Below are 27,592 nucleotides of genomic sequence, written 5' to 3' on the forward strand. Positions count from 1 at the left end.
TTCAAAGATAAACTTAAGCCCAGTCAATGCAACAAACATTTATTTACTAAGCACCTACTATATACAAGGTGATGTGCTAAGTGCTGGGGATACCAAGACAAAAACAAAACTCCCTGCCCTCAAGGAACTTACATTTTATTGGATAAAACAAAAAGATGCAAGCTACAAACCTAAATTTAGTATGAAAGTCAGATCAGATGCAGTTGCACACTTCAAAAATCAACTGAAACATTCAGACTCTTCTTAAAACCAGCTTTGTTATAATTTCCCTCTTGGACAATCCAGGAAAAATGGACGATTCTGTCTTTCTCCTGATCCTAATCAGAAGATCTGGGTTTGTGTCCTGACACTAATTTTTGACTCTCAATTCACAGACTCCACTATTTGAGAATCTGAACCTGATTCCTTCTTATTTACTCATGACTACCCTTACTCACTTTTATAAATATTTCATGAAAAAAGAATGCTAAAGCCTGACCTATTTAATCCCTCTAGCCACATTAAATTGCTGTAGTTTCTAACAATGCTTGTCTTAGCTGACTTGACATTTTTAAAATGGTCCTTCCTTATTTCTCCGTTCCAAGTGCAAGATGCTTGTTGTTAAGTTTCAAGTGCATGAATGGTCCCTCCTAAGATACATTTCCTTCTTTTACTTTAGCATTTCTTTTTTAGAGCTATTGTTGATAGCTTCACCTTAATTATAACCTCTTTGGGATAATCAAGGCATTCTATTGATTAAAAAAAAAATAGTATTCTTACTTGTGCAGTCTGTGCATGTTCCAGCATCTCTTCAAATTCCTGGTACTCCTCATCATCAGGTTCAGCACCTGACAGCCGAGCTGCCCTGGCCATGAAATAAGGGGGTAGCTCTCCGATGGCTGTGCCAGCTCCCTGCACACACAAAAAAAACACAAAACAACCAAAAACCACCCACATGAAGTTCTGTTCTTTATACCATAGGCAAAATTACATTTAATGTACATCAGCAGCAGAATTTCTCTACTTTACTAAAAACACCAGCCAGGAGTTAGCTAACTAGTACAAATATCCCAGACAGTTTAGTAGAGCATATATAAAATGTTAAAGTTGACAATGTTATCTCTTTATAATAACCAACTATGTGAAAAACTCATACTTTTTACTGAACTCTACATCTATACCTGTATACTCAGTGGTTATGGTAGCATTCTTTCATATATATACCTAATATTTATACAATTCAATTATAAATGTTCCTTAGATAATACTATTGGATAAATATTGTCTATGAAGCTTCTGGCCTCCTGGTTACTCTTTAAACTCTCCTGCTCTTTGGTATGGCTTAAAAATTGTGGACAAGCTGTGGTCATGAAGCTCAAGGAACCTGAACATCACAATGGACAATCCTTTACCACAAGAAAATTGTTTATTTCCTCAGGGCACTGAATGAATCACAATCACTCTTTATTTTTTCAAATAATTAAAAAAAAAAACTCCAACAGATTTAAACAAGGGTACAAAGCAAAGGTTAATGAAACAGCAACTTGAACTTAAATCCTTAAAAACAGAGTGTCCCAAAAGTCTTGGTGCAGTTTTAAGCTTTAGTACCTTCCCAAGCTACACACTTCAACTCCTGAATCATAATTAATTTTAAACCTTTGATATTGCTTTGTTAGTCTACAGCTCCTTGTGTAAAGACAATCAGATGGTATGAATGTTGTGCTCAAAAGTCTGGGTTTATGTGCACAAATGCCTACACACCCACTCCCCACCCCACCCCCCACATGCACGTTTTTGCAATCAATCCTGCCATCATATTCTGGCCCATCCCCATGTGTATCCATAAGTTAAAATAAGACCTTTGAACAAAAACAACATGTTACTGTGCAAAAAAGGATAAGCTGATAGCTCAGTAGTGAATACTTTGGGGGGAGAAGAGGAAGGGAAAGAAGGAGAAATTGGGGAAATACACTCCAGAGAGCACAGGAACAAGGAAAAACAAATCACATTTTACCCAATAAGACTAGGGCCAAAGTTAACTGCCACAGTTTGCCTTAAAAAAAAAAAAAAAAGATAAAAGTACATAGGAGTAAACTGAATGTGAACTTCTCTTGAAACTTGCTAAGTCATATATTTAACAGATCTGAAATTAGGTTCTATGATCCAATGTAGGCTCATGACAGATTTCCTTAATGTAAGAAAGGAAACATTAAATAGAATCTAGCAGCTGTTTACTGTCTTGAAAATCTGAATAACTATATTTATTGTTATATTTCATTTTGCTCATGTTCTCCCACGTTAGCAAGGAGAAAGAATGGCTGCTACTAGTCAGCATTCTTTTTATGCAAATAAATAAAAAGGGAAGTTAGTCATCCAGGCACCTCTCTGAGAACATAATGTATCCTGTGCATGGAAGATTTTCATTTAGTCAATTGTCTCAGTTTTGGATGTGTTAGCTCTCATCATTTCATAACTCAAGCAATGGACTTTGGTTGTTTTATTTCTGTGCTTTTGTTTTGCTTTGTTTTCTGCACAAATACAAAAAGCTTTAAAAAAAAAAAAAAGTACTGTTCAAGTAAGAGGGAACAGGCTAAGTGAAAAAGAAAACTTTCTCACTGCCAAGCTATGTAATGTAGAGACAACTCCAACAGTTAACTCTAACTTAAAAGCCATAGTCTGAAAACCAACAGAATCACAGTCAATTTACTATACTATTTGGATTTAGTCTCTTATGGTAAAAGTTTATCTGGACAAAAGCTTAAAACATAGAGTTTTAAAAATATACCACCATTCACGGAATTCATAGTACTACAAAAGGGTTATTATATTTTATATCATTAACGAAACTTCCTGCTCCTTGATCACACCTAGCAACCAATCAAACCATTCTTTTGACCATCTGGCAGGACCAGTATCTCACTTGTGTCCTGTTGCCCTTCCCCTTCCACACTGGTCAAGTACAGGCATACTTCATTTTATTGTGCTTCACAGATATTGCTTACAAATTGAAGGTTAGTGGCAATCCTATGTTGAGCAAGTCTACTGGAACCATTTTTCCAACAGCATGAGCTCATCCTGTATCTGTGTGTCACATTTTGGTAATTCTTGCAATATTTCAAACTTTTTCATTATTATTATTTTGTTATAGCAATCTGTGATCAGTGATCTTTAATGTCACTATGTAGTATAACTGTTTTGGGGTGCCATGAAATGTGCCCATGTAAGACAGTGAACTTATTTGATAAATGCTCTGTTTTTTGATGAGTTTTTTAAAAGTGTTCTGACTGCTCCACTGACCAGGCCATTCCCATCCTCCCCCTCTCCTCAGGCCTCCCTATTCTGAGAGACACAGCAATATTGAAATCAGGCCAATTAATAACCCTACAATGGCCTTCAAGTATTCAAGTGAAAGGAAAAGTCAATTGATACAGCAAACTTCATTGTTGTCTTATTTTAGGAAATTGCCACAGTCGCCCCAACCACTGCCATTCTAATCAGTCAGCAGTCATCAACATTGAGGCAAGACCCTCTACCAGCAAAAAGATTATGGCCTGCTGAAGGCTCAGATGATGGTTAGTTTTTTGTTTTGTTTTTTAGCAATAAAGTATTTTTAAATTAAGGTATGTACATTTTTTAGACATAATACTTAATAGACTACAGTACAGTATAAACATAACTTTCATATGCAACTGGGAAACTACAAAATTCATGTGACTAGCTTTACTGCAGTAGTCTGGAATTGAACCTGCAATATCTATGAGGTATGCCTGTAACCCAAGACCAAAGACTTTCCAGCTCATCCCCCACCACACCAACACAGAAGAAAACGATGTGCTCAATGGATTAGGTCCGAGGGCAAAGCTAACCCGACCAATGATCAGCGAGTGAATACTTCAACCACATCTTACCCCTTAAATCCGTGCCTTTCTCTCCACTCACCACAACAGCACTAGTTTAGATCCTCTTCACCACTCATGTGGATTATTACAAGTCTCCTAACTGGCCTCACAGTATCCAGTCATTCCATTCTCCAATTCAAGTTCCTATAAAGTGTTTGGGATAGTATCTCTCAACATGGAGAGGATAGGGAGCTTGCTTCTGTGGACGAGTGATAACACATAAAGGGAGTGCAACAGAGAGACTGTGGAGCACAGGTAGCCATTCTGTAAGTAGTTCCAGTTGGTTAAGCATGTGGTGAAGAAGAGGAGGTTCTTTGACCAGCAGTGGAGGCATTTAAAAAGGCCTGTTGATATCAGTCACTTCCTTTTGTCTCATTTAATCTTTTAGCTTCATTTGAGAACTCCTTAGCTCATGGCATCCTATGAGAGACTATGACATAAGGGGAAAGGCCTTGGGGTCTTCTTCTCTTCTGGGACCATTAAGCCTAAGGGCATGAAATTGGTGGGCCCAATGCTATATAGAAACTGAGTTAAGTTTTGCATCTACTTCATCCTAGAGCCCAAGGTGTTGGGGGAAAATGTTGGTATATTTGTCGTTGCTCTATCTTTGAAGTAAATACACCTTTGTAAAAGCTAATAAATGTTAAGTGGTTAAATGGAACTGAAGTACTAGTTATAGGCCCCTAAGAGATGAAGGGAACACATGGAAAGGTGTGGAGGTTCAAATTGACGGCAGAGAAGAGATACACCCCACAAACCCTTCAGAATACCTCACAGTCCTAAAAGGAAGATGGAGCATGCCTAGCTCTCTAGGAGTGCAAGTTAACAACATACTCCAAAAAGCTGCCAAGTTAATACTCCTAAATCATAGGTATGACTGTGTCACTGAACTGCCCACTTGCTTAGAGGACAGCTTCCCTCAAGGGTCGGCCCAAATAACACTTCCTACAGAAAGTCTGTTTGGACCTGTTAGAGGGAATAGGAGATACAGACAGGCAGGATATAACAGTATAAAGAGCTCTAGAACAGGAATCAGGAGTTTGGGGTTCAAATCTTGGCTTGGGGGGGGGGCAGAACAATTTTTCATTCTCATAACTTCCTAGGTAGATATGAACATGAGAAGTGTTTCCTTCAGACCCATTTCTGGGAAATCAGAGCTTGAGTCACATGAACCTCTAACTTCCTTATATTTGCGAAAGACTTTTAAAAAATTAGTACTATGGTCAACAGCTATCAAGGATTCTTTTTTTCAGTAGCTGTTTAGAAGCTGATGTATACATCAATCAATCAAAAAGCATTTATTGTTTTGTGCTAGGCAATATGCTATGTAACGGAGAGACAGAAAACTCTACCTTCAATACAGGGTTGTTAGAGGGTCTTGTGTTTATTGGAGACACAGGTTCCTATGGTGTTTGTGCACAAGGAGGTTTATCACTGACCCAAAGTCAATGAGTTTTCAGCACTTCTGTTTTACAACAGATGTACTAGAAAGCCATAAGCAGTTTATCTATAGAGTGGGAAATAGGCCCCAAGTTTAGGATAACAAGAAAGTTAACTATCCATTTTGTAACAAGGAATCTTTCTCAACTTTTAAAAATCTGATGATATCAGAAGAAAGGGGAAGCTGCAAAGATCTGGTGGTACCAGATTGTGAAGCCATTAGGAAAAGAAAGGAATTTAAACTGTACTTAGAAAGCAGTAAAGAAGTATTGAAGATTTTTGAGCAAAGGAATATGACTACACCTTATCAACTTTGCAGAAGACAAAGCACTGGGAGAAATAATTTAACACACTGAAGAACAAAGTCAGGATCTAAAAAGATCTAGACCGGCCAGGATATCTCTGCTTTAGGTAACTCTCTAGGATTATAAATTGCACAGAAGGTGCCAACCTGCATTGGTAAAGGGAGTCTCTTCAGCTGGGAGCTCCCTCTACCAATGAAATCACAGATCTGGGGAGCCTTCCCCAGTTGGTAATCCTATCAATTAGTAACCAGTGCAAAATGCCCCTTCATGTGACTATGTTTTTGTTCCCAAAGGCAGGATGAGCAGTAGACACAAGCTCTGCTTTCCCTTGTAGCCCTTCTTTGGCCCTTTATTTCCTTAAAGCTACAGTGTCACAGTCCTCTCCCATGCAGAGAAATAGTTTGTAAGGGTTTTTTCCTTTCCAGAATGTCCTGGTGACTTCATGAGTAATGCTTATGGAACAAAGGTAGATATCTATATTTTATTTCAAACTGAAACAAAAGTGGTAAGCAAGCTTGGTTAGTTTAAAATTACACTAAATAGACATCTTACCCACATGCAGGCTTCAAGTCTAACTTTTGACATGATGGTCCATAAAGAAATAGATCCTTCAATACCCTCTTCATCTGGACAAATAATCTGATCAGGATACGGCGGTTCTGGGAAATTAACTGAGTTGCATTCATATGCAGCCAGTGTAACTGAAGCTATATGTGGGCCCTGCAAAATAAAATTTAAAGCATAAAACAAAATAGTATGAATTTAAATATATACCACCCACCACATAGTTTGACTTTCACATGACTTTAATTTTATGCCTTAATATTCCTTAGCCATTACAATCTTATCCATTGTAACTTCAAGCAACAGCTGCTAGGTAGTTCCTTAGTTCCTTCCATCATGAATAGGGAAAAAACATTTTCTCCTTATCTTCTGAAGTGATTAACAAAAACAACTGCATATGGTCATTTTAAGCAACAAGAACTTAATGCTTGAAAGGAATTATGGACACATTATAACATGAACACCTGAACCTGATCCTTCTCTGCTAAACAGCTCAATTATTTTCCTGCAAATATTGGTTAAAGATAAACTGAAAGTAAAAATCATCCTTGGTTCTATTTTCTAGCATAATCCCATTCAAAACTCATATTTTAATTCAAAGAATTGAAAATTTTACCTATATGACAGACTAGCCCCATAAACTCATCATAACTAATACAGAAATGTTATCCAGCAAACATCATGAAGAAACTTCTGTGTTGAACCAACTGTCTGAGCAAGTTTGTTTCCCTTTCTGCGTCTCAGTTCTGCTCTATATAAAATAGGAATGTAACTAAGGACCACTTCATAAAATGACTAACATTAGCATGGGGTAGCAGAAGGAAGCCTAAGGAGACTTCAGTTCTAATCTTGACTCTCACATTAACTAGTTCTGTGATACTGAGCCGGTAATTTACTCCTCTAGGTCTCAACTTCCTGATCTGCAAATTGAGGGAGGTGTACCAACTAGAGGATATCTAAAATCCCTTCTATTTCTAGTAGTCTTTGACTCTAAGGTTAAACTGTAATGTCAGAAAAAATATATCTGTCCATTCAGGTATCGAAAAATGTGTTTTTTAAGCAATAGATTCATTGATATATTTTATTTTGCAACAATAGACACTTCCCAAATACCCAAACAAACCCTTACAAAGTATATCTAGAGAAAACAATTACTTAGCAGAAAGGACTGACAGATCCTTAAACTTTTGAGAGCATTAAGCATTACATGTTGCTGTTATCTATTATTCTTTTGGCTTTGCTGTTTTACTCTGAATCATGTCATACGAGTCATCTCGGGTTTCTATGAATCCTTCATATGTCATTTCTTATGGTATAGTAATAGTGAATAACATTCATAGCATAATTTGTTCAGCCACTACCCAACTGCTGGGCACATATGTTGTTTCCTGCCTTTTGTTATGACAAAATGCTGTTATGAATATTTTTGTACACTCGTCTTTTCCTGCCATCAACAACATAATACAGTGAATATGAACAATTTAGTAAATTTTCTTCCATAATTTCCAACTGTTTTCCAGAAGCACCAAACCAATTCACAATTAGCAGATAACTACAATGTCTTAGTGATTTGCTTATCTTAAAATATTTTATTAAGTTATGTGGAAATATGTATCATATGTACATTTCTGCAGTTGAAATAATGTTAAATAACTTGCACAAAATCACCTGAAAATGCCTTGGGTGTGCTGAGAATAGAAGTCAGCCCTCTTCTGTTTCACTAATCATTTATAATCTACTTGTTTCACTAATCATTTATAATTTACTTGTTCCTCATTTATATCTACATCTTTAAGGAATCTGTGGATACATTGTGTATTTACTGCCTTAATAGCAAATAAATTTTCACATAGAAATTATTGTGAGATTTTGTGGGTTTACTTGAAAATAAGATCATTTTCCCTAGTGCTACAATAACGCTCTTATAAATGAAAATGGATTAAAATTATTCATATGTAAAATTAAGTGGCAATCAGATATAAATCATTACAATTTAATTCAAAGTTGAAAACTTTTTTGATACAAAAATCTAATCTAACAGATTTTATATATTACTTTGAATATTAATTTAAAATGCATAAGTGAATTTTCCAACTAAAATCTCTATCTTTATATACAAATTAAGAAAAACTGAGGTTTTTAAAATTATTATTAATTACAGCATATAAAAGTTTCTATTTTTTGGAAATATCACAAAAGATTCCTCCTGTGATTTTTTTATAAATGAATCAGTCTCTAAGAACAGTAAGTGGTCTCTGTGTAAATCTCTTTGATTACACAGTGAAGGAATTTGTGGTTTCAAGAGAGGGGCATATGAAAAATACCCAACAACTCTTAAAACTAATAAAAGACCAGGCAATGAAACTGAATATTATCCAATATTAATACTTAAAAGCATGTTTAAAAATATAAGCTACATTTCATTTCTTAAATATGCCCAGGCTTTGGGGGGATTAAATGTATGAAAATGTGGTTTACCATTTAGTACTAGATCAATTAATGATTATTAACAGATTATTTCATTTTAGTCTAGTATAGAAGGTGGTTTTATCCTTTTTCAAGGATTGCAAAAATTGAGAAACAATAAACTTATTACAGTATAGAAATGCCATGAAGGATTAAGAAATATTCAGGTGTTCACAAGTATTCAATACTTTACATGTTAGAAATGGGCTTTTAAAAAAAAATACAGCTCAAGAGGTATAACCAGAGTTAGCTTCTAGTTATATACATGAATGGAAAAGATTTTACTGTACTATTATTTAGACATTAGAGAAAATTTTGAGCTTAATGTTTATCCTACAGTGACTGAACAGGTACAAACACACAGTTTTTTTCATTAGAATCAATTAAAAATTTTTTTTAAATACCATCTCCTTATGGGTAGGAAATACCAAATAAATAGTGATGAATGTGATAAAAAATGAGAGTAAGAAAATATATGAAAATCCAATTGTAAGTACAATCTATAAACAAACAGCTACAGAGTTCCAAAAGCTGAGGATGCATATATAAAATCCTCACAATGAATAAAGGCTAACTTGCCATTTGCCAGGCTTCCAGAAGCTAGATAACAGAATCCATGAGTTAGGAAAGAAGAAATGACTACTTTTCAATTACCCAAAGAGATAAACTGCCCCCTCTACCACCTTTTAGTTTCAATTTCAAAATTAATTATATAAAGATATTTTACATCTCCCCTACCTTCCTCTGGACCTTTCATTCATTGAACTGAACAGACTTGCACATTTTCCCACAACTATTCTAATAAGTCAAGTCATGATTACTCAGCCTTAGAATTAGATGTGGTGTTTCACAGACAAAATGAGAACTCTAATAACTCAGTCTCTTGTTCTTTGTTCCTTCCTAATAGGCCATTTAGCCACCAGCTCAGCATATGAGTTTGAACTTTTGTAGCTACATGGGGATGTCCAGTAAATTCTTCTTAACACAACAGAACAATGTTCCATGATGCTTAACTTTTTATCTGTCTAAAACAAATTCAAAAGTAAACAAAACAAAAAATCCTTGGAAATTAAAAATGGCAACAGGAAAGGAAATTTAGAAACGTTATGTGAGCTCAAAATAGTCAAAGGCTAAACTTCTCCTTCAACTTTATTCTCAGAACTGTAATAATTTCAAAATGGACCAAAGATGAAACAGACAAATCACTATCTGCAGTAAGGCTATTACATCTTAAGAGACTTCACAGTATCTTGTGATCCTTCTGTGTTGCTCAGTATAGCAATGCTAAATAAAACCAACCCCACAAGCTCATCTGAGCCTATTTGTGACATATTTGACATCTGGTTCTGTTTCAGTTCAAAATCCCACATATCTGTTCTGAAGAGCTATGTTACATTATAATTTCCAAAGCTTTGATTATGGAATAATTTTGCCTTGTCTAGCACAGAAGATGTAGTACTTGGCCTACCCAGAGTAAGTTTGGGTGAGAAAAAAACCATGGTTAGATAATGAGGTAAGATTTTGAATGAAGGCAATGTGTATAACTACTGATGAAAAAAAAATTTTACTATTTTGGGCTGTTTTGGCTAGACAGATGAAAATGTTACATTTCCAAAAGTTTTCTTTTTGCATGAGATATGGAAATGGAATGATTTATTGATTGAAGTAATTTAAGTAATAACTAGGAAAAATATATGAAATTAATTTTCTGTTACTTTCAAAAACGTATTATGCATTCTGGCTGGTTTTAAAGGTCTTTGAGAATAGCTAATTTTCTATTCTAAACAGGGAGATGTATCTGTCCTTCCTTAAATCACACCCAACAAAAGCACTTAATTAAGCATTTATGTACCAGATTCTCTCTTGAGAGCTGGAAACACAAACACAAGCAGAAAGACAGACCGTGCCCTCTCTGAAATATAAAAAGAAAATGAAAGGGGCAAGGAGGGAAAGAGGGGGAATGGTCTGAGAAAATCTGGGATATTCAGAACTGCAGCCTGAAGAAGAATGAAGACATGGCTGGCTGGCCTGGGTCTCTTCCTTAAAACAGAGATTCTAGGACACAAACAGAAAAGAGAAGCAACAGAGGCTGATAGCACTACCAATATATGATATATGAGCTTCAAGGGTGAAAAGATTGCTGGGGCACTGTAAAGAGAGACTGAGTTAGGAGTGTAGGTCCTTAATACATCTGGCTGCTAAAAGGAGTGCATTTTATATTCCTATCCTTTTTCTTGTTACCTATTCTGTCAAGAGATAGCTGGAAGATGCCCTTGCTAATGGCATCTTCCCATGTTTAGGCAAAAGAGGCCTGGCCTCTACCAAAACAAATTTAGGGTCCTAATAAGGATGTAGGAGAACTATGTTATTCTTAGGAGCTTCATACCTTCACTCATTGAAAAATATTTACTCATTATCGGAAGGAAAACCCTTAGGTAGTGGGTAGATTATATTTTAGTTTAAACTACTTCTCAGAATCCCTTGCTGGCTCATCATTCATATTATGCCCCATAAGTAACTGTGTGTGTACCTAAGGTGCTCTCCTAGGCTTTCTTATCTCTCTCATTATATTCTCTCACTTGGTGACCATATAAGCTTCAAAAGGTTTAATTATCATCTCTATGCAGATGACTTCCAAGATCTATATAAACAACTCTGATCTTTCTCCTAAGCTCTATTTGCTTCATGCTTCATTTCAAGATGAAATGTTCTACAGGCATCTCAAACTCAATATGTTCAAAACCAAATTGATTATCTTTTCCTTCAAACAACAACAATCAACATTTATTTAGCACCTATTATATGCCAGGCAGATGCTAAGTGCTGAGGATACAAAGAAAGGCATTGACAGCCCTTGCCTTGCCTCAAGAAGTTAAAAATCTAATGGGAGAGACAACACATAAAAAGAAGCTGAAAAGGAAGGTGGAGGGGGAAGGGGTGAGAGGACCCAGCACAGGGTCACGATGAAGTCCTGAAGCCAGGGAGGGAAAATGATCTGAGGAGTTAAGAGTTACACTGTTGATTTTATATTCTAGGATGATGAATTTTTTGAGATCATGAAGTTCAAGAGAAGAGCCAGGTGGAAAATGATGAGCTGAATATCCTGGGTGCATTCTTAAACCAAAGATCTGGGAGGAACTCTCAGACGTCCACCTCCATGCCCTTCAGATGGAGGGATGGAGTCCAGGGGCAAGGGGTACAAACCTAGCCCTCTTCCTTTTTTCCGTCCACAGCACTATTATCCTTTCAATAATCCACGTTCTCAGTCACCCTCTACTTCTCACTCTCACACATCTTACATATAAAATTAGTTGCTAAATCTTGGTTGTTTTGTTTTTGTTTCTGTTTTTGTTTTAAGGCAATTGGAGTTAAGTAACTTGCCCAGGGTCACACAGCTAGTAAGTGTCAAGTGTTTGGTTTGAGGCCGCATTTGAACTCAGGTCCTTCTGACTTCAGGGCCAGTGCTCTATCCACTACACCACCTAGCTGCCCCCCAAATCTTGTTTTTACTCCCACAATATCTCTTCTGTCTACCCATTTGGCCATCCTCCTAGTTTAGGCCCTTATTACTTCTTGCCTGGACTACTTAACTTCTAATTGGATTCTCCATCTCAAAAATCTCCACCACTCCACATCTTCCACAAAATTACCAGAGTGATTTTCCAATAATGCAGGTCTGATCATGTCATTCCCCTATTCAATAAAGTCTAGGAACTCCCTATTACCTTCTGTGTTTGGCATTTAAAGCTTTTTACCACCTGGCCCATGTATCCTTCCAGTTTTATGACACATTATTCCCTTCCATATACTCTACTGTCTAGACAAACTAGCCTTTTCTTCACAGGTGGCCTTCCATTTCTCATCTCCACACCTTTGTACTGCCAGTTCCTCATGCCTGGAGTTCATTCTCTCACCATTTCTGCCCCTAGTAAAAACTAAGTACTGAGTGCAGGGACTATATTTCATTTCTGTAGAAAGGTACAAAGTAGACGTGATACATATAAATATATACTGACTGATTAACTACTAGGAATCTTAGGCTATCTTCACTTTCACATTAAAACACACACATACATGCACACAAATAAATAAAATTTAAAAAGGGGGCAGCTAGGTAGTGCAGTGGATAGAGCACCGGCCCTGAAGTCAGGAGGACCTGAGTTCAAATCCAGCTTCAGACACTTGACACTTACTAGCTGTGTGACCCTGGGCAAGTTACTTAACCCCAATTGCCTTGCAAAAAAAAAAAAAAAACAACAACAAAAAACAAACCACCACCCAAAGCTGGATTAATTTTAAACTGGACTAATTCTAAACAACTGGTTGTCTACCTGACTTACAAACCATATTGTTCTTTGTTGTTCTTCTTTTAAGGGAGTTTTGGAGAAATTTGGAAATTCTGCTGCAAACATAGGCCTTAAACTTGTAATCTTTTTAATGTAATGTTTTCTCCCATCAAGATCAGAACAGAATTTCACAATGATTCCACTTTGCAATGAACAAATTCTAAAAGGATAGAATAAAAAAGTTTTAAAATTCTAAAAGGGGGTTAAAAGTTCAACCCATTTCAATTCCATGTAGTGTAGCGGAAAAAGCAGTAAGTAGTCTCAATCAGAAAGATGGCTCCAATCTCCACCTCATCACTTATCTTAATAAGGGCAAAGCTCTTATCTTTTCTGAGCTCTAGTTTCATTATATATAAAATAGGGCTAATAATTCAACCTTCTCCACAGGTTATTCTGAATAATAGGTGATCAAATGAAGGCAAGGGATGTAAAAGTACTTTGTAAATACAAAACATTACATAAATGTAGGTCAGTGGTACTAATATTATTGAAGAAGAGACTAGAAGAGTCCAAGATTCTAGTCATTCAACCTTAGATCAGTCTTTTAGTCTCACTGGGTTTTTATCTATAAAATGGGGTTAAATTCACTTATTTTACCTATGTGACAAGACAGGAAAAATGAAAGAGTGCATTTATGAAGCCTCTGAAAAGCATGCAATACCATACAAACATAAGATGTCATTATTGTAAATTCAACATTAGCACATATTCCAAGTATATAAGGATTTCCTAATAAATAAAAATATCCAAAAGTAGCTACTTCAGGAGGTAGTGAATACCCTCGCATTAGATCACCACCGTCTGATGTGTGGCTGGGAGGAATTCCTGTTAAAGTACATGGGCTCGACAAGATGACCTCTGGGGTCTCTTCCTGTTCTGGGCCTATAGATGCTATATCTATATATCTATATCTATACATATTATACTTGGGGTTATTTTCATAATAAAAGTATAATGTTTAGAAATCAGGTTAGATTATTAGTGGACTCTAATCTCTTTAAATCTAGATAAATTTTGCCCACAAAATGGCTGTGATGCTCAAAAGAAAGAAATTCAAAAGAGAAAGACAACTCCAAAGGGCACAACAACCAAGAATGAGTAAAACAAGTGTTGGGCATTAGAGTTCCCCTTTGCTTTGCTAACTATGAAATCCTCCTCCATGCCGCAAGGAGTTCTGGGTTCATTTTTTGACATGATGCCTTAATCTTGACATAAAAATAATTGATACCCGAGTCATTTTTTAGAAGAAGGTGGGGAGAAAGGTCGATGATTCCATAACCAGACAAAAAATACAAGAGGTGACTTATCATTTTGCAAGGCTTATTCATCTTTCCAGAAGTCTTAAGTCATTGCATGCTTATCATCAGAGTCATTACATGAACATAGAGAAAGCATGATCAATATAGCATCACCACTCAGTTTTTTTGTTCTCCTTTCCTCTCATTACAGAAGTATTAATTGTACTTTTAACTCAGGACCTTTTGTACTTGGGCAAATTCCATGACTTTCTGCCCCCAAAGGGACAGAAAGATGAACAAGCATAAAAGACAGAAATCAGTCGATATAATCACATCTTAAATCACTATAAAAGAACTTTCTGCCAAAATTAAAATGCATCACACCTAAGAAGTAGGTCTTTGCTTACTATGGTATTAACAATTACTACAGTGACTGAAGTCATTTGAGATTATTTCATGTTTACTTAATCACATACTTTTACCTCTGTCCACATGTAACAAGTTAAAGAGAATTCAAGAAATATTTACATCACAGAAAACAAAGCACTTAATAATCAAGTGAAGTAACCAACACACATTTATTAAGCAGCTACTGATGTACTAGGCAGGCACTGTGCTAGGCAGTGAGGATACAAAGTCAAATTGAAAGTCCTTCGCCCTCAAGACGTTTACATTTAATCCATGATAACAACATGTATATACATATAGCATATATGAAATACATATACAGTAAACACAAAATAATGGAGGCAACTATCAGCTGGGGAGGAAATCAAGAAAAGCCTCATGTAAGAGGTGGTGTTTGAGCTGAGTTTTGAAGAAAGCTCAGGATTACAAGGAGGTAAAGATGAGGAAGGAGAAAACAGGAAATGGAGTGCTGTGTATGAGAAAAAGCAAAAAGACTGGTCCATAGAGTATGAGAAAAAGAACAATACATAATAAATCTGGAAAAAAGGTGGTTTGGGGTCAGGTTATGAAGTGCTTCAAAGGCCAAAACAGCAGAGTTTGTATCTGATCACAGAGGTAACAGGAAGCTACTGGAATTTACTGATTAGGGGATGTCAGACCTGTGATTTAGGAATACCACTCCGGAAGCTGTGAAATATCTGTTTCTTACAGAGAAAGCACAATGTCATATACTGGTTTTCAATAAATATTGTACAGTTATAACGGAGTCATCTTATGGTATGTTTCAATGACAGAATAACTATAACTAAAAAAAGAGATTTTTTCCAAACCCTGTAGAGAATGTTAAATTTAGGCCCACAAATACCTATTACTTAGCAATGTAATGAATACCTATTCACATACCTAAATTTAGCATATTACTTTTTATATACTTTGGAGAGAAATATTTAAATGATGATCCATGCTTTGTGGTAAACAAGGGAATGTTGCTAATTACTATACTTAGAAAGTCACTGCATAGTCAAATGCTCCGCCTCCCGCTTCTTTCTTGAGCTGGTACAGCTGTGTCCAGAAGGGCCTTTCCAGTTGCTACCCTTACTTTGGCTTGATATTCTTGGTACTAGAGCAAGACCCCCAAAATTCTAACCACAATTATGAATAAAATCAGTCCAAATTCAGGATTTGAAAACAATTAAGAGAAGCCTCCCCTTAGTTTTTATTGAATGTGACTGGTAACAGAAAAGACAGCCGGGGGCCTTTAAATCTATACATTTGTTCAGTAATCTTCAAAGCCAGCTAGAGAGCACAGTAAATAGAAAGCTAAGCCTGGAATTAGGAAGACCTAAGTCCAAATCTGGCCTCAGACACTTACTAGTTACATGACCCCTTACAAGCCACTTTAACAACTCTGTCTTAGTTTCCTCAATTGTAACAAGAGGATAATAAAAGCTCAAAACCTAGCTCAAAAAGTACCTATGTTGTGAGGATTGAAAGAGATAATATCTGTAATGCACTTAACACAGTGCCTGGCAAATAGTAGGTGCTTAATACATACTTCCTTCCTCTTCTTTGTTAATATTAAAAAAGAGCCAAGAAAAACTGCTACTTTAGAAATATCCTTTCCACATGCTTAGGGATAAATATTTCAAGTATGAAAAATATTTCATTTTTTGATGTTTCCAAAAGAACTGATCTGTCAATCATTTCATATCCATTTCAGAAGATATTGACCCAAGCCTTCTTTCTTTCTTTTTTTTTTTTTTAGGCAATAGGGGTGAAGTGACTTGCCCAGGGTCACACAGCTAGTAAGTGTCAAGTGTGTGGTCTGAGGTCAGATTTGAACTCTGGTCCTCCTGACTTCAGGGTCAATGTTCTACCCACTGCGCCACCTAGCTGCCCCCCCAGAATTTCATTTTTATGTTTTTGTTATTGGTTTTGGGCTAGGCAATGGGGTTAAGTGACTTGCCCACGGTCACACAGCTAGTAAGTGTCAAGTGTCTCAGGCCGGATTTGAACTCAGGTCCTCCTGACTCAATGGCCAGTGCTCTATCCACTGCGCCACTTAGCCGCCCCTCATTCCAAAAGATATGAAGGAAGATGCTAGGCTATAAATGTATGAAGAATGAAATTTAATCCCAGTTGACTATGGCTTTTGAAGTTGAAAAGTAATATGTAAGTTACAAGTACTGGAACACGGTTCTCTCAACTCTCATTTTACAATAATACTGACATTGTTAACATTTTTCATCTGGATGAAAAACACACAAAAATTGATAAAAAGCTGAAAAAAGTCTTATTAGCCACCTTAACACAGAGGAAAATTAAGTATTAATATCAGCATGGGTAAAATCCTTTGAGACTTTCATTGTACACTCAATGATACCTGATTTATTTCCCATGTAATCATAGAATGGCAGACTTAGAAACTATTTTGCAGGGTCATTGAGTCCTAAAAGCCTAACCTCCTCTGAACCATTTCTGACAAATGCTCATACAGCATCCACTTGATGAATTTGATATAAAATGATATAAAATTCCCTATCCTTCTTAGGCAGCCCATTTTATTTTCAGATATCTCTAGTTATCAGGAAGTTTTCAGACTAAAGAGAAATTTGTCTCCTTAACTGATTACCTAAAAGTTAAGCAATATTAAGCAATTAAAATTCCCCACCTGATATAACTACCTTGACTTTTAAATATACATGAAAATCAAAGTGCTGAAATTACTTTTAATTGATTCTCAGATGTGAGAGAATTTAAAAGTTAGAAATCATAGTCAACAGAGGTAAGCTACCCATACAGTTTTTGATCTTCTATTTTATCATTCAGAGTTTCTTTTTTTCTTTGCAGTTCCCCGTACAAAAGAGGTGGGATAAATTGGAAACACGATGCAAGGGAATTTAGTTTTTCAGGTGCCCTTTTTAAGTCCTACTCCAGGCAATGTCTCCATCTAGTGTCAAACTAGATTCACTACATTATGCTTGAAAGCCAACTAAACTTAACAGTGAGATCCACCTACTCATTAGTAATTTTTAGATAGGGCAGAACCTCATGAATCACTAATGGCCAGTACCAATAGTTTGCAACAGACTCTGGTCATTTCCCTGTCTTGTAACTTGGTGATTCACTGTTATCTACTTGTGCCTATAAACAGCATATTAGATGGTAATTTTCTCAGTACAAAGCCATACTAGTTTTAAAAATAAAACAATGCTTTTATTGTTGACCTTGTTGGTGGTTCACAGTTCCAGTTACAGAAAAGTATCATGGGAAGGATAATGAAATAACCCCACTACCAATCTCTATTATTTCTAACATTTAATCTTAATCCTTAAGATTTTATTTGGAAAAATCCCTCCAGAAAAGCCTAACCCTGATTTCACTGTCTCATTCCTGCTGGGTTCTCAAGGACTAGGCCAGTGTCCTACCAAGATCCTACCAAGCTGAGAAAGCCTTGATTATGGTCACAGAGATTGTTCCTGTCAGGTAAGACCTAGCCAGACTAAGTACCAGGAAGGTTGGCTGCTAGATGATGAATTCTTTGTTCATGGCAATCTATAAAACAAAGGTAAAATGTCTGTCTACATCAATGATTCTCAAACATTTTGGTCTCAGGTCCTCTATGCATTCAATAATTACAGAGGACCCTCTAAAAAAGCTTTTGTTCACGTGAGTTATATCTATTGACTTTTATAGTACTGGAAATTAAAATATCTTAGCAATATTATGAAAACAGTTTTGACCATGAGTACTACTTGAAAGGGTCTCAAGGACACCCAGGAATCCTGGATCACTCTTTGACAAACTTCTTCACTAAGCAGTAAAGAGTCACTGAAGTTTTTTTTAGAGCATTTTACAGACCTAACTAGATAGAGTTATATGTAAGTAAGATTTATCTGTCAGCAGTGTGAAGGTTAGATTAGATTAGAGACAGAGACTAGGAGCAGGAAGACTTAGGTTGGTGAAAGTCCAGGTTGGTGATAATGAATGAATGTTAATATTTGAGAACATCTGATCTACAGCAATATTACCATAAGTTTATTACTTCTTCCCCTCAATGTGTAGTGTTAATAATGAAAAATAGCAAGTATTTCCGCCATTTGGCAGCTAATTTACAACTTGCTGGATTTTTCATCTACCCCTTTCTTAATACAGGGTTCCATTTTCCCATAAAGTCCTCCATCCCCCTCAAGCACTACTATCATGGGATTTTCTCTTCAAAATTGGCTTTAATAAAGGTTCTTGAGGTATGTTAAGCCTAACCATTTCTTGCTCAGAAAAGTTATGGTCCAATCATGTAGCAAATGGATGAACAATGGTAAAACAGACAACAAGCAAAAGTCTATAGGACACGACATATACTAAAGCCTTTAGTTTTATCGGTGTAATACAGCTTACTCTAATATATGTAAGTGATGTAAAAACTAAAGTTATCAATGAAAATGCATTTTAAAAAATAAAATTGTATAATTATAATGATAAAACTTAGCCTGGAAGAAAAGATCTTTTCTTTGCAGAAGCTGGGGACCTACATATGCGGAATATTGTCTATTTAGGCTCAGTTGATATGTTGGTTGGTTTTTCCCAACTGTCTCTTTTCTTTCTCTTTTTCATTCTTTGTTATAAGGGATGGCTTAAGAGGAAGAAATATATTCAGGGATGAATGTAAAAGCAAAAAATACCAATAAAAAATTTTAAACAAACAAATAAATAAATACATGTTTACTCTTACCAGATAAAGCAGAAAAGTATGTAGACCTGTTCCAAGACCAACAGAAGACAGAATTCCTAAGCCTACCCAGTAGGCACACCAAAGAATCTTTTTCTCCATATATTTCACATACTGAAAAACAAGAAAATTGCAATTTCAAAATTGCCCCAAACCATTTGTCAATATTAGGTTAAATCAATAAAAATAAAGGATTACAACTAGAAAAAAAATTCATTCTTTTCTTATACAACTACGTAGGTAGTAGGAGATGGGCAACAAAAGGGTTAATCATCATTCAGCCAATTAGCAAAAAGATTTTAGGTTCCAAATTGTTATTTTCTTAAGTATAACTATCATGACTAAGAAGCTACCAATAAAGAGAAGAAATTTTTAAAAGTCCAAATTCTTTGAATTTAAAAGAACATGGAGAAAAATAGAGTGGAAAAAAAGTGATAGCCATGATTGTAACATGTTCTTCATTATCCATCCAGACAAAAAAAAAAAAATATATGTAAAATGACAGTCACACACTGGAGACTGGGGTATATAGTAGGTGCGTTGTAGCAAGTACAAACTAAGAGGGAAAGAAAACTTCAAGTTTATCAGGACATGGACACTGGTGGGAAGAATTTCAGAATCACACAAGACTAGAAAGTAAGAAATAACTGGAAAGGATCTTAGGGATCATCTAGCTAAGGGTTCTTCACTTTTTTTGTGCCATGATCACTTTGGGCAGCAGTCTGGTGAAGTCTATGGACTTTTCCAGATAATGTTTTCAAATGCATAAAATAAAATAAACAGGAATATAAAGGAAACCAATGACACTGAAATATAGTTATCAAAATATAAAAAAGTTCATGGTCCCCTGCTTAAGAGCCCCAGACTTACAGATGGAGAAAACAAAGTACTTAGAAGTTGTAAATTGTTCAAGGTCACACAACTAATTAATGGGAAAGGAATGTTTTTGAGCCAAGTCTTTTGTCTCTAAGTGCAATTCTCTCTCCACTAGTTAAAAGGAGTTCTGGCTTCAGTGCCTCAACTGTGGCACAGGCTCTTCAGAAAGATAACAATTCCACTAATAAATAGTTTTTAGACTCTAATTTGGCAACTGCCACTAAGTAGATTCATTTCAAATTTTCTAAAACATGCAAAGATTCTTTTTGTTTGTTTGTTTTTGTGGCATTTGGGGTTAAGTGACTTGTCTAGGGTCACACAGCTAGGAAGTGTCTGAGGCCACATTTGAACTCAGGTCCTCCTGACTCCAGGATTGGTGCTCTATCCACTGAGCCACCTAGCTGCCCCCAAAGGTGCTTTTTAAATGTCTGTAACAGTACTTTTAAAAATCACAGAAACCTGAGAACTGAGCTCCAAGTGTTTAGAAGTAAAAAACCTACAACTTAGAACACACTGTTACTGCATATTTTACTTGTGTTATTTTAATCCAAAAAGATGTGCTAAAACTTCTAACTTTCCCCCAATCATTTCACATTTGTAAATGAATTTACAACATTATATAAGCCTATTCCCAAAATAATATAAATCTCTGTCTGGTACAAAATATAAGTTTGCCTTATACATAAAATGTGAGGATTTGACAATTCTTGGAAGATTCACAATACTTGATACTTTTTTTCACTCTATTATCTTTGCTTTTTTGTAAGTTTATTTGCAACATGGCTAATATGGAAACGTTTTGCATGTTTTCACATGTATTAACTGACATCATATTACTTGCCCTCTCAGTGGGTGAGGAACGGTTAAGAGGGAGAGAATTTGGAACTCCAAATTTTAAAAAATGAATGTTAAAATTTTTTACTGTAATTGGGGAAATATTTAATGAAATATATAAAAATATATTTTTTAAAAAGATTCACAACGCTTAGCTTGGACACCATCAGAAAAGTGACATTTAACTATCTCTCAGAAAACCAAAAAGGATGTATTAGCATACTAATTGCTCACACTTGGCTAACTTAATTGATTTAAGCACAAATATTATGTTACTTGCTCAAACTGATAGGAAATCCTCTGAAACTTATGGCATCCCCTTGGCAAAACTGATTTGTTTGAACATATTGGGGGCTTTCAAAAGCAGAATGTTAAATGAACTCTTACCTGTTGATGTGTTCCTTCAATATAATACGTAGCTGTAAGCACAGCAAGCAGTAGTAAAAAAGACACCACAATGCTTCGACGATGCCACAATCTTAAAAATAAATAAATGATAATCAGAGTTTCTTGCAGTCTCAATGTCAGGCCTCTTATCACTGTCAAAACAAATCCTTGTTGAAGCTGTTGGGATGGCCAGCATAGAGGGTTCAATTAGAGGAAACTACTCAAACAAAATGAGCGCTTCTCCTTCAATCCATAAATATTCTGCCTTGTGTAGTATCATGACAATTTGGCTTTCTTGCTTTGAACCACGTGGTGGCTTTCTTTCTTTATGCAATGCCCCATCCTACATCAGTCTAAACTTCTATGTTGAGAAATCGGGGCAGGGCCTGATAAGCTCTGCAAAAATTCAACTTGCCTTTTATGACATTTGGAGCAACAAGATTTACAAGCACTATGCTTAAAGGCAGAAAAACCTTTTACTACATACAAGGTTCATATATTTTGAACCTTGTTCCATTAAAGAATAAGGAAAACTTTAACTTAGTAGCCTTCAAAGACCCACAATTAGGAAGCTGGCTTCTCTTATGTGTCACAGATATCTCTGGCTGCCGGAGAAGCCTAAGGATCCCTCTGTTTTTAAAAACATTAGATAAAATATATAATATCCCAAAGAATACTAATTACATTGAAATACAGTTGTCAACTTAAAAAAAAAAAAAAACCAAGTTCACAGACCCCCAGGTTAAGAGCCCTTGTCTTAAGGCAAATCCAGAAATATAAGAAGTTCTTGTTTTCGAGAGCCTCTTTGTAAAAAAGGCATGTTAAAGAATACCTAAAACAATATAATTATTTTCTAATTAATCAGACAGAACTTGTAGAATAAGGTAATAGATTAAGAGCCATAAAAACTTAATTGGTAGAAATATTTGCAATGTTCAGCCTGGCTTTGTTTTTTTAAAGTGTCTGCAGAGAAAAGAGAAAAATAGGTTTCCACAATGGTTTTTCCAAATGCAAGTAATTATTTTGGGTAAAAAATAAAGAGAGATCATAGCTCAGGGTTTCAAAAATAATTAAAAATAGTCTATATCAAAGGTAAAGAAAAGCTTTACTTTACGGTCCATTCCTTCAAGTTTATTAGGATTTCCAGAAAAAAATACTGCAAGGTAATGAGTGGCTGCCTCCACAGGACAATATTCTGCCTTTCTTCCCGATCCCGTCTCTTCTTTTCATTCAGTGAAGAGGGGTCTGAAAGAAAAAAGAAAAAAAGGAAAATGGAAAATTCTACTTCCATCTCATCTATGCCAAAAAGTCATGCAATTAGCCCCTTAACTTATTAAGATTGTTAATCTGAACTTTAACACTGCAGTAATAAATAAATAAAAATTATATCTTAGATATATGGCTGGCTTATTGAATATGCTTTACCATATGACATCTCTGTCTTTCTTTAGAGAACATATGTATGCCTTGGGCCACAATTCTAACCAACTTGAAGTGGTACACTGCATGTGGATCTAAAACATGTTTAGAAAGTTACAGATGTTTTAGTTCACAACTACAGCTCCCCAGACTTCATACTTATAAGCAGATGATCTTCCCTACTTCTTCACAAGAAAGAACAATGCAATCTTGTGAATTACTTCAGCCTCCCTCCCCACTCCTGAAACCTTATCATCGTTACCTACTTGTGCTTTCCTCTTTCCTGTCCTAGGAGAGGAATCCTTACTCTTCAGAAAGGCTATATTGCCTTTACTGCATTCTCTCCCAAAAGACCCAAGATTTCAAGTCCCAGAATCAATCTCTTCTTTCTCATATATCTTTCAATTTCTCCTTCTACACTAGCTTCCTTTCCATCTTCCTACAAACAGGCTTAGGTCTCTGCAATCCTACAAAATATTTTCCTTTGCACCTTTTACTCCAACCAGCTACCATCCACCATCTCTCTCTTCCTCTTACCTAGGAAAAAAGTGTTTATATCCAATGTTGATAATTCCCCACTCTACCCACTCTTCTCAACCCCTTATAATCAATAAGAAAAAAAATCCATTGCTGCAGGAGACTCATTAAAGTATTTATCATGCCACAAGAACAACTGTAATAATTTTATTAGGAAAAGGTATTTCATGCTTCTGTGAGGTTACCATTATTATCAAAAGATAACAATGAGTTGCAAGTCACATTTCTTTTATGCTGAATGTGTTTTCCTTGTAAGTATCAGGCTTGAATCAGCACACAACGCTCTCCCTGAACCATAAAATTTCAGTTCTAAGCTTACCACAATTTACCTGTGAAGTTTCCGTTGTGCTGTTCCTTGTTCATCCCTGTATGTCTCTGTTCACAATTTTTTCCATTCTCTGCCATTTCATAGATCAGTCACTCTTGAGGATCTGCAAAGAAAAAAATCCAATTACCACAAACACATTTCTACTTTGTACCCATCGATGAATATTTTATCTAAATTTTAGGAAAGAATGCTTGTAGTTCAAATCATGGCATTCTAGAACATTTAGAATGCACTTGGCATAATAATCCATTAAATATCTGTGATAAAGTGAGTGATTTTATACTCTAAAGCAGATATCACTACTCATTTGGCATCTTATCTGAATAAGGATTACAATATAAACATATTAAAATTAAATTCTGCCCTCTACTCACCAACATTTACCAAAGAGAAGCAAGGAAATTCTTTCTGCCTATCCAGACACTTCTTTTACATACCTCTTCACTGCTCACTTTCCTTATCCCCTTTCCCATTAGTGCCTTTTAGACTAAAGAAGATCCTCATGATCAAGTCTATTAATTCTTCCAACCAGCCTACATGATATAGCTCATTCAGTAAATTTAATCAAGAATATACACTATTCATACATCATCACTATGTGAAAATTTTAACCAGAAACAAAACAAAAAGGAAACAAGCATTTATTAAGCACCTACTACGATGTGCCTGGCACTGTGCTAAGTGATTTTATTACAAATGTTATCTTATGTGAGCCACACATAAGGTGTGAATGCTCACAAGTTAAATGCTATTATCATCTTCATTTTATAGTTGAGAAAATGAAGGCAAACAAGAGTTAAGTGACTTGCCCAGGTTCACACAACTAATAGGCATCTGAGATTGGATTTGAATTTGAGTCTTCCCGACTTCAGGCCTAACATTCTATCTACTATGTCACCTAGCTGCTTTTACAAAATAAATTATTTAGAATACAACACTTTCTTTTTTTAATTAACTTATTTTTAGTTTTCGACATTCACTTCCATAAGCTTTTGAGTTTTTAAATTTTCTCTCCCTCCCTACTTCCCTCCCCAAAACAGCATGCAATCTGATATAGGCTCTCCATATACATTCCTATTAAACATATTTTCACATTAGTGATGTTGTAAAGAAGAATTAGAACCAATAGGAGGAACCAAAAGAAAGAAGAAACAAAACACAGCAGAAGAAAAAAAGAGCAAATAGCATGCTTCCATCTGCATTCAAACGCCATAGTTATTTCTCTGCTTGTGGATAATATTTTCCATCATGAGACTTTAGGACATGTCTTAGATCCTTGCATTGCTGAGAAGAGCTAAGTCTATCAAGGTTAGTCATCGCACAGTGTGGCTGCTACTGTGTACAATGTTCTCCTGGTTCTGCTCATTTCACTCAGCATCAGTCCATACAAGTCTTTCCAGATTTTTCTGAAGTCTACTTGCTCATCATTTCTTACAGCACAATAATTAGAATACAACACTTCATTAAAAACCTTTTTTGTGTTATGAACTTCTTTGGAGTTTAGTGAAGTCATCTTCCAAAGGGGTCTCTTCTCAGAATACTGTTTTGTTGTCTATACTCGTAATTGAAGGAAATGCTAAATTTTAGTTAAAGGTTGGTGAAAATAAAGACAGAATTTCTTCCCATGCAAGTTCATAGACCTCCCCACCCCGCAAAAAGACCTGTGACTGTAAAATGTGGACGTTGAACTCAGTGACCTCTAAGGTTCATTCCAAATACAGCTTTAGAGATCCATGATCTCACTCTCATCTTCAACCTCTCCCTCTTTGCTGATTCTTTCCTTCTACCTTTAAACATGCCCATGTTTCCCCTATTTTTAAAAAACCCTCAAAAGAACCTACCATCTTCTCAAGCTATCATCTTGTATTTCACAGCAAATTAGAAAAACATAATCTGCACTCACTGCTTCTACTTCTTATTCACTCCTGAAGCCTTTGCAAAATGGTTAAATATATATACATATATTTCTTGTTTGTTTATTCTTAATTTATTTGACTCTACCCATTTTAACAATTAAATTTTATTTTCATAAAGATTTGTTTTGTCCCCTCTCCCGCCATTAGGAAAGAAAAACAAAACCCCTCTTACTTAAGCAAAACTGATTCCTGCATTATCCATGTCTTAAAAAAAAAAGTTGTTTCAATCTGTGTTCTTACTCCGTCTATCTAGAGAGATGTGGCAAGTTTTATCATGAAAACTCTGAAATTATGGTCAGTTATGGCATCGATCCATAGTTTCTAAATCTGCCAAAATTGCCTTCACTTACATTATTGTTGTCATATAAACTGTTCTCCTGGTTCTGCTCACTTCACCCTGCATCAGTTTATACAAGTCATGCCAGGTTTCTCTGACATTATGCTTTTCATCATTTTTGACAGAACGATAATATTTCATCACATTCATATACTATAACTTGTTTAGCCATTTCCCCACTGATGAGCATCCCTTAGGTTTCCTATTCTTTACCACCACAAAAACAGCTATTATAAATATTTTTGTATACATGGTGCTTTTCCTCTTTCAGGATATAGAACTAGTAGTAGTATCACTGGGTCAAAGGGTATACACAGCTTAATAGCTTCTTTGGACATAGTTCCACATTTCCTTCCAAAATGACTGCAACCAGTTCACAGATCCACCAACAAGGTATTAGTTTACCTGTTTTCCCACAGTCCCTCAAAGAGTCATTTTCCCTTTTTTGGACAAATTTTGCAATCTGATGAACATGAAGTAGGAACTGACAGTTGTGTTCATTTGTATTTCTCTAATATTAGTGATTTAGAGAATTTTTCACATGGCTATTGATAGCTTAGATTTCTTCCTCTGAAAGTTGTCTATTCATATCCAACGACTATTTATTAACCAAGCAATAGTTATAATTCTTACAAATTCTTCAATCAGTCAAAAAACTTTATTAAGCACCAGCTACATGCCAGGCATTATGCTAAGTGCCGGGGATACAAAAAGAAGCAAAAGACAGTTCCCCTGTCCTTAAGGAACTCACAATCTAACAGGGGAGGCAACAAGCAAACGAGTATGTACAAACAGGCTATATACAGGATAAACAGGAAATAATTAAAAGAGGAAAGACACTAGAATTAAGAGGGGTTGGATTCGGAAAGGTTTCCTGTAAAAGACAGGATTTTAGTTGTGAATTAAAGGAAGCCAGGGAAGCCTGCAGTCAGAAATTAGGAGGGAGAGCATTCTAGGCCTGGGGGACAGAAAGAGAAAATACCTGGAGCTGACAGATGGAGTATTTTGTTAATAGAACATAGAGGAGGTATTAAAGGGTCCTTTGACCTTGTCTTTTTGAGTTAACATATCTTCCAGAACCACTGGACCCAGAGTATACAGGAGGTCCTGAATATATCAAGGATGAAGCTCCACCCTGAGGTTGACATAATTTGTTGTTTACATCCCAAGCTGGACTCCCTCTGTGTCCTTGGGAGTCAAGACAAGCACCAGTCATTCTGTATCAGATGGAGAAACTGCTTGTGAAGCTGGAACCCTTTGCAGATAAGCAGACCCTCCTATCTTTGTGGTCTAGCAGTTTCCAAGAGAAAGGAATGCCACTTTTGCCATCATCTTGCTCCTCCTATTCTGGAGGGGTTTCATCCTTTCCCCACCTTTACTGCACCTTTCCCCCTCCTATACCACTTCACTTTAGGAGGTGGTTTCTGTTTTCTTCTCCTCCTTTTGTTGTGTGTCATAAAAATGCAAATTCCGGTATGGATTATGAACTCTTTGCTCTGGCTTAGGGTTCTACATGCATATTCATTTCTCTTGTAATAAAGGTAGTTGCAACGCAATGACTCGTGGACTTGTGATAGTCTTTGA

The 27,592-nt window shown here is 35.9% G+C and overlaps 1 protein-coding gene across 2 annotated transcripts in view; it reads right to left on the reverse strand.

Moving 5' to 3' along the window:
- The window catches only part of VMP1 (vacuole membrane protein 1), a 126,133-nt gene that overhangs the window by 73,541 nt on the left and 25,000 nt on the right, over positions 1–27,592 (reverse strand). The window contains exons 2-7 of one of the 2 annotated variants that reach the window (XM_027870588.1): positions 23,757–23,858; positions 22,581–22,716; positions 21,472–21,562; positions 19,378–19,488; positions 6,176–6,343; positions 760–891 (exon numbers count right to left, since the gene is read on the reverse strand). In XM_027870588.1, the coding sequence (XP_027726389.1) occupies positions 760–891; positions 6,176–6,343; positions 19,378–19,488; positions 21,472–21,562; positions 22,581–22,716; positions 23,757–23,832 (714 nt within the window). In that variant the 5' untranslated portion in view covers positions 23,833–23,858. Of the gene's footprint in view, positions 1–759; positions 892–6,175; positions 6,344–9,391; positions 9,498–19,377; positions 19,489–21,471; positions 21,563–22,580; positions 22,717–23,756; positions 23,859–27,592 lie in introns of those variants that run through there. The other variant, XM_027870589.1, reaches the window with a different exon arrangement.

The sequence above is a fragment of the Vombatus ursinus genome, unplaced genomic scaffold, assembly GCF_900497805.2.
Source record: "Vombatus ursinus unplaced genomic scaffold, bare-nosed wombat genome assembly UNPS02014797.1, whole genome shotgun sequence".
In the NCBI taxonomy this organism is placed as follows: Eukaryota; Metazoa; Chordata; class Mammalia; order Diprotodontia; family Vombatidae; genus Vombatus; species Vombatus ursinus.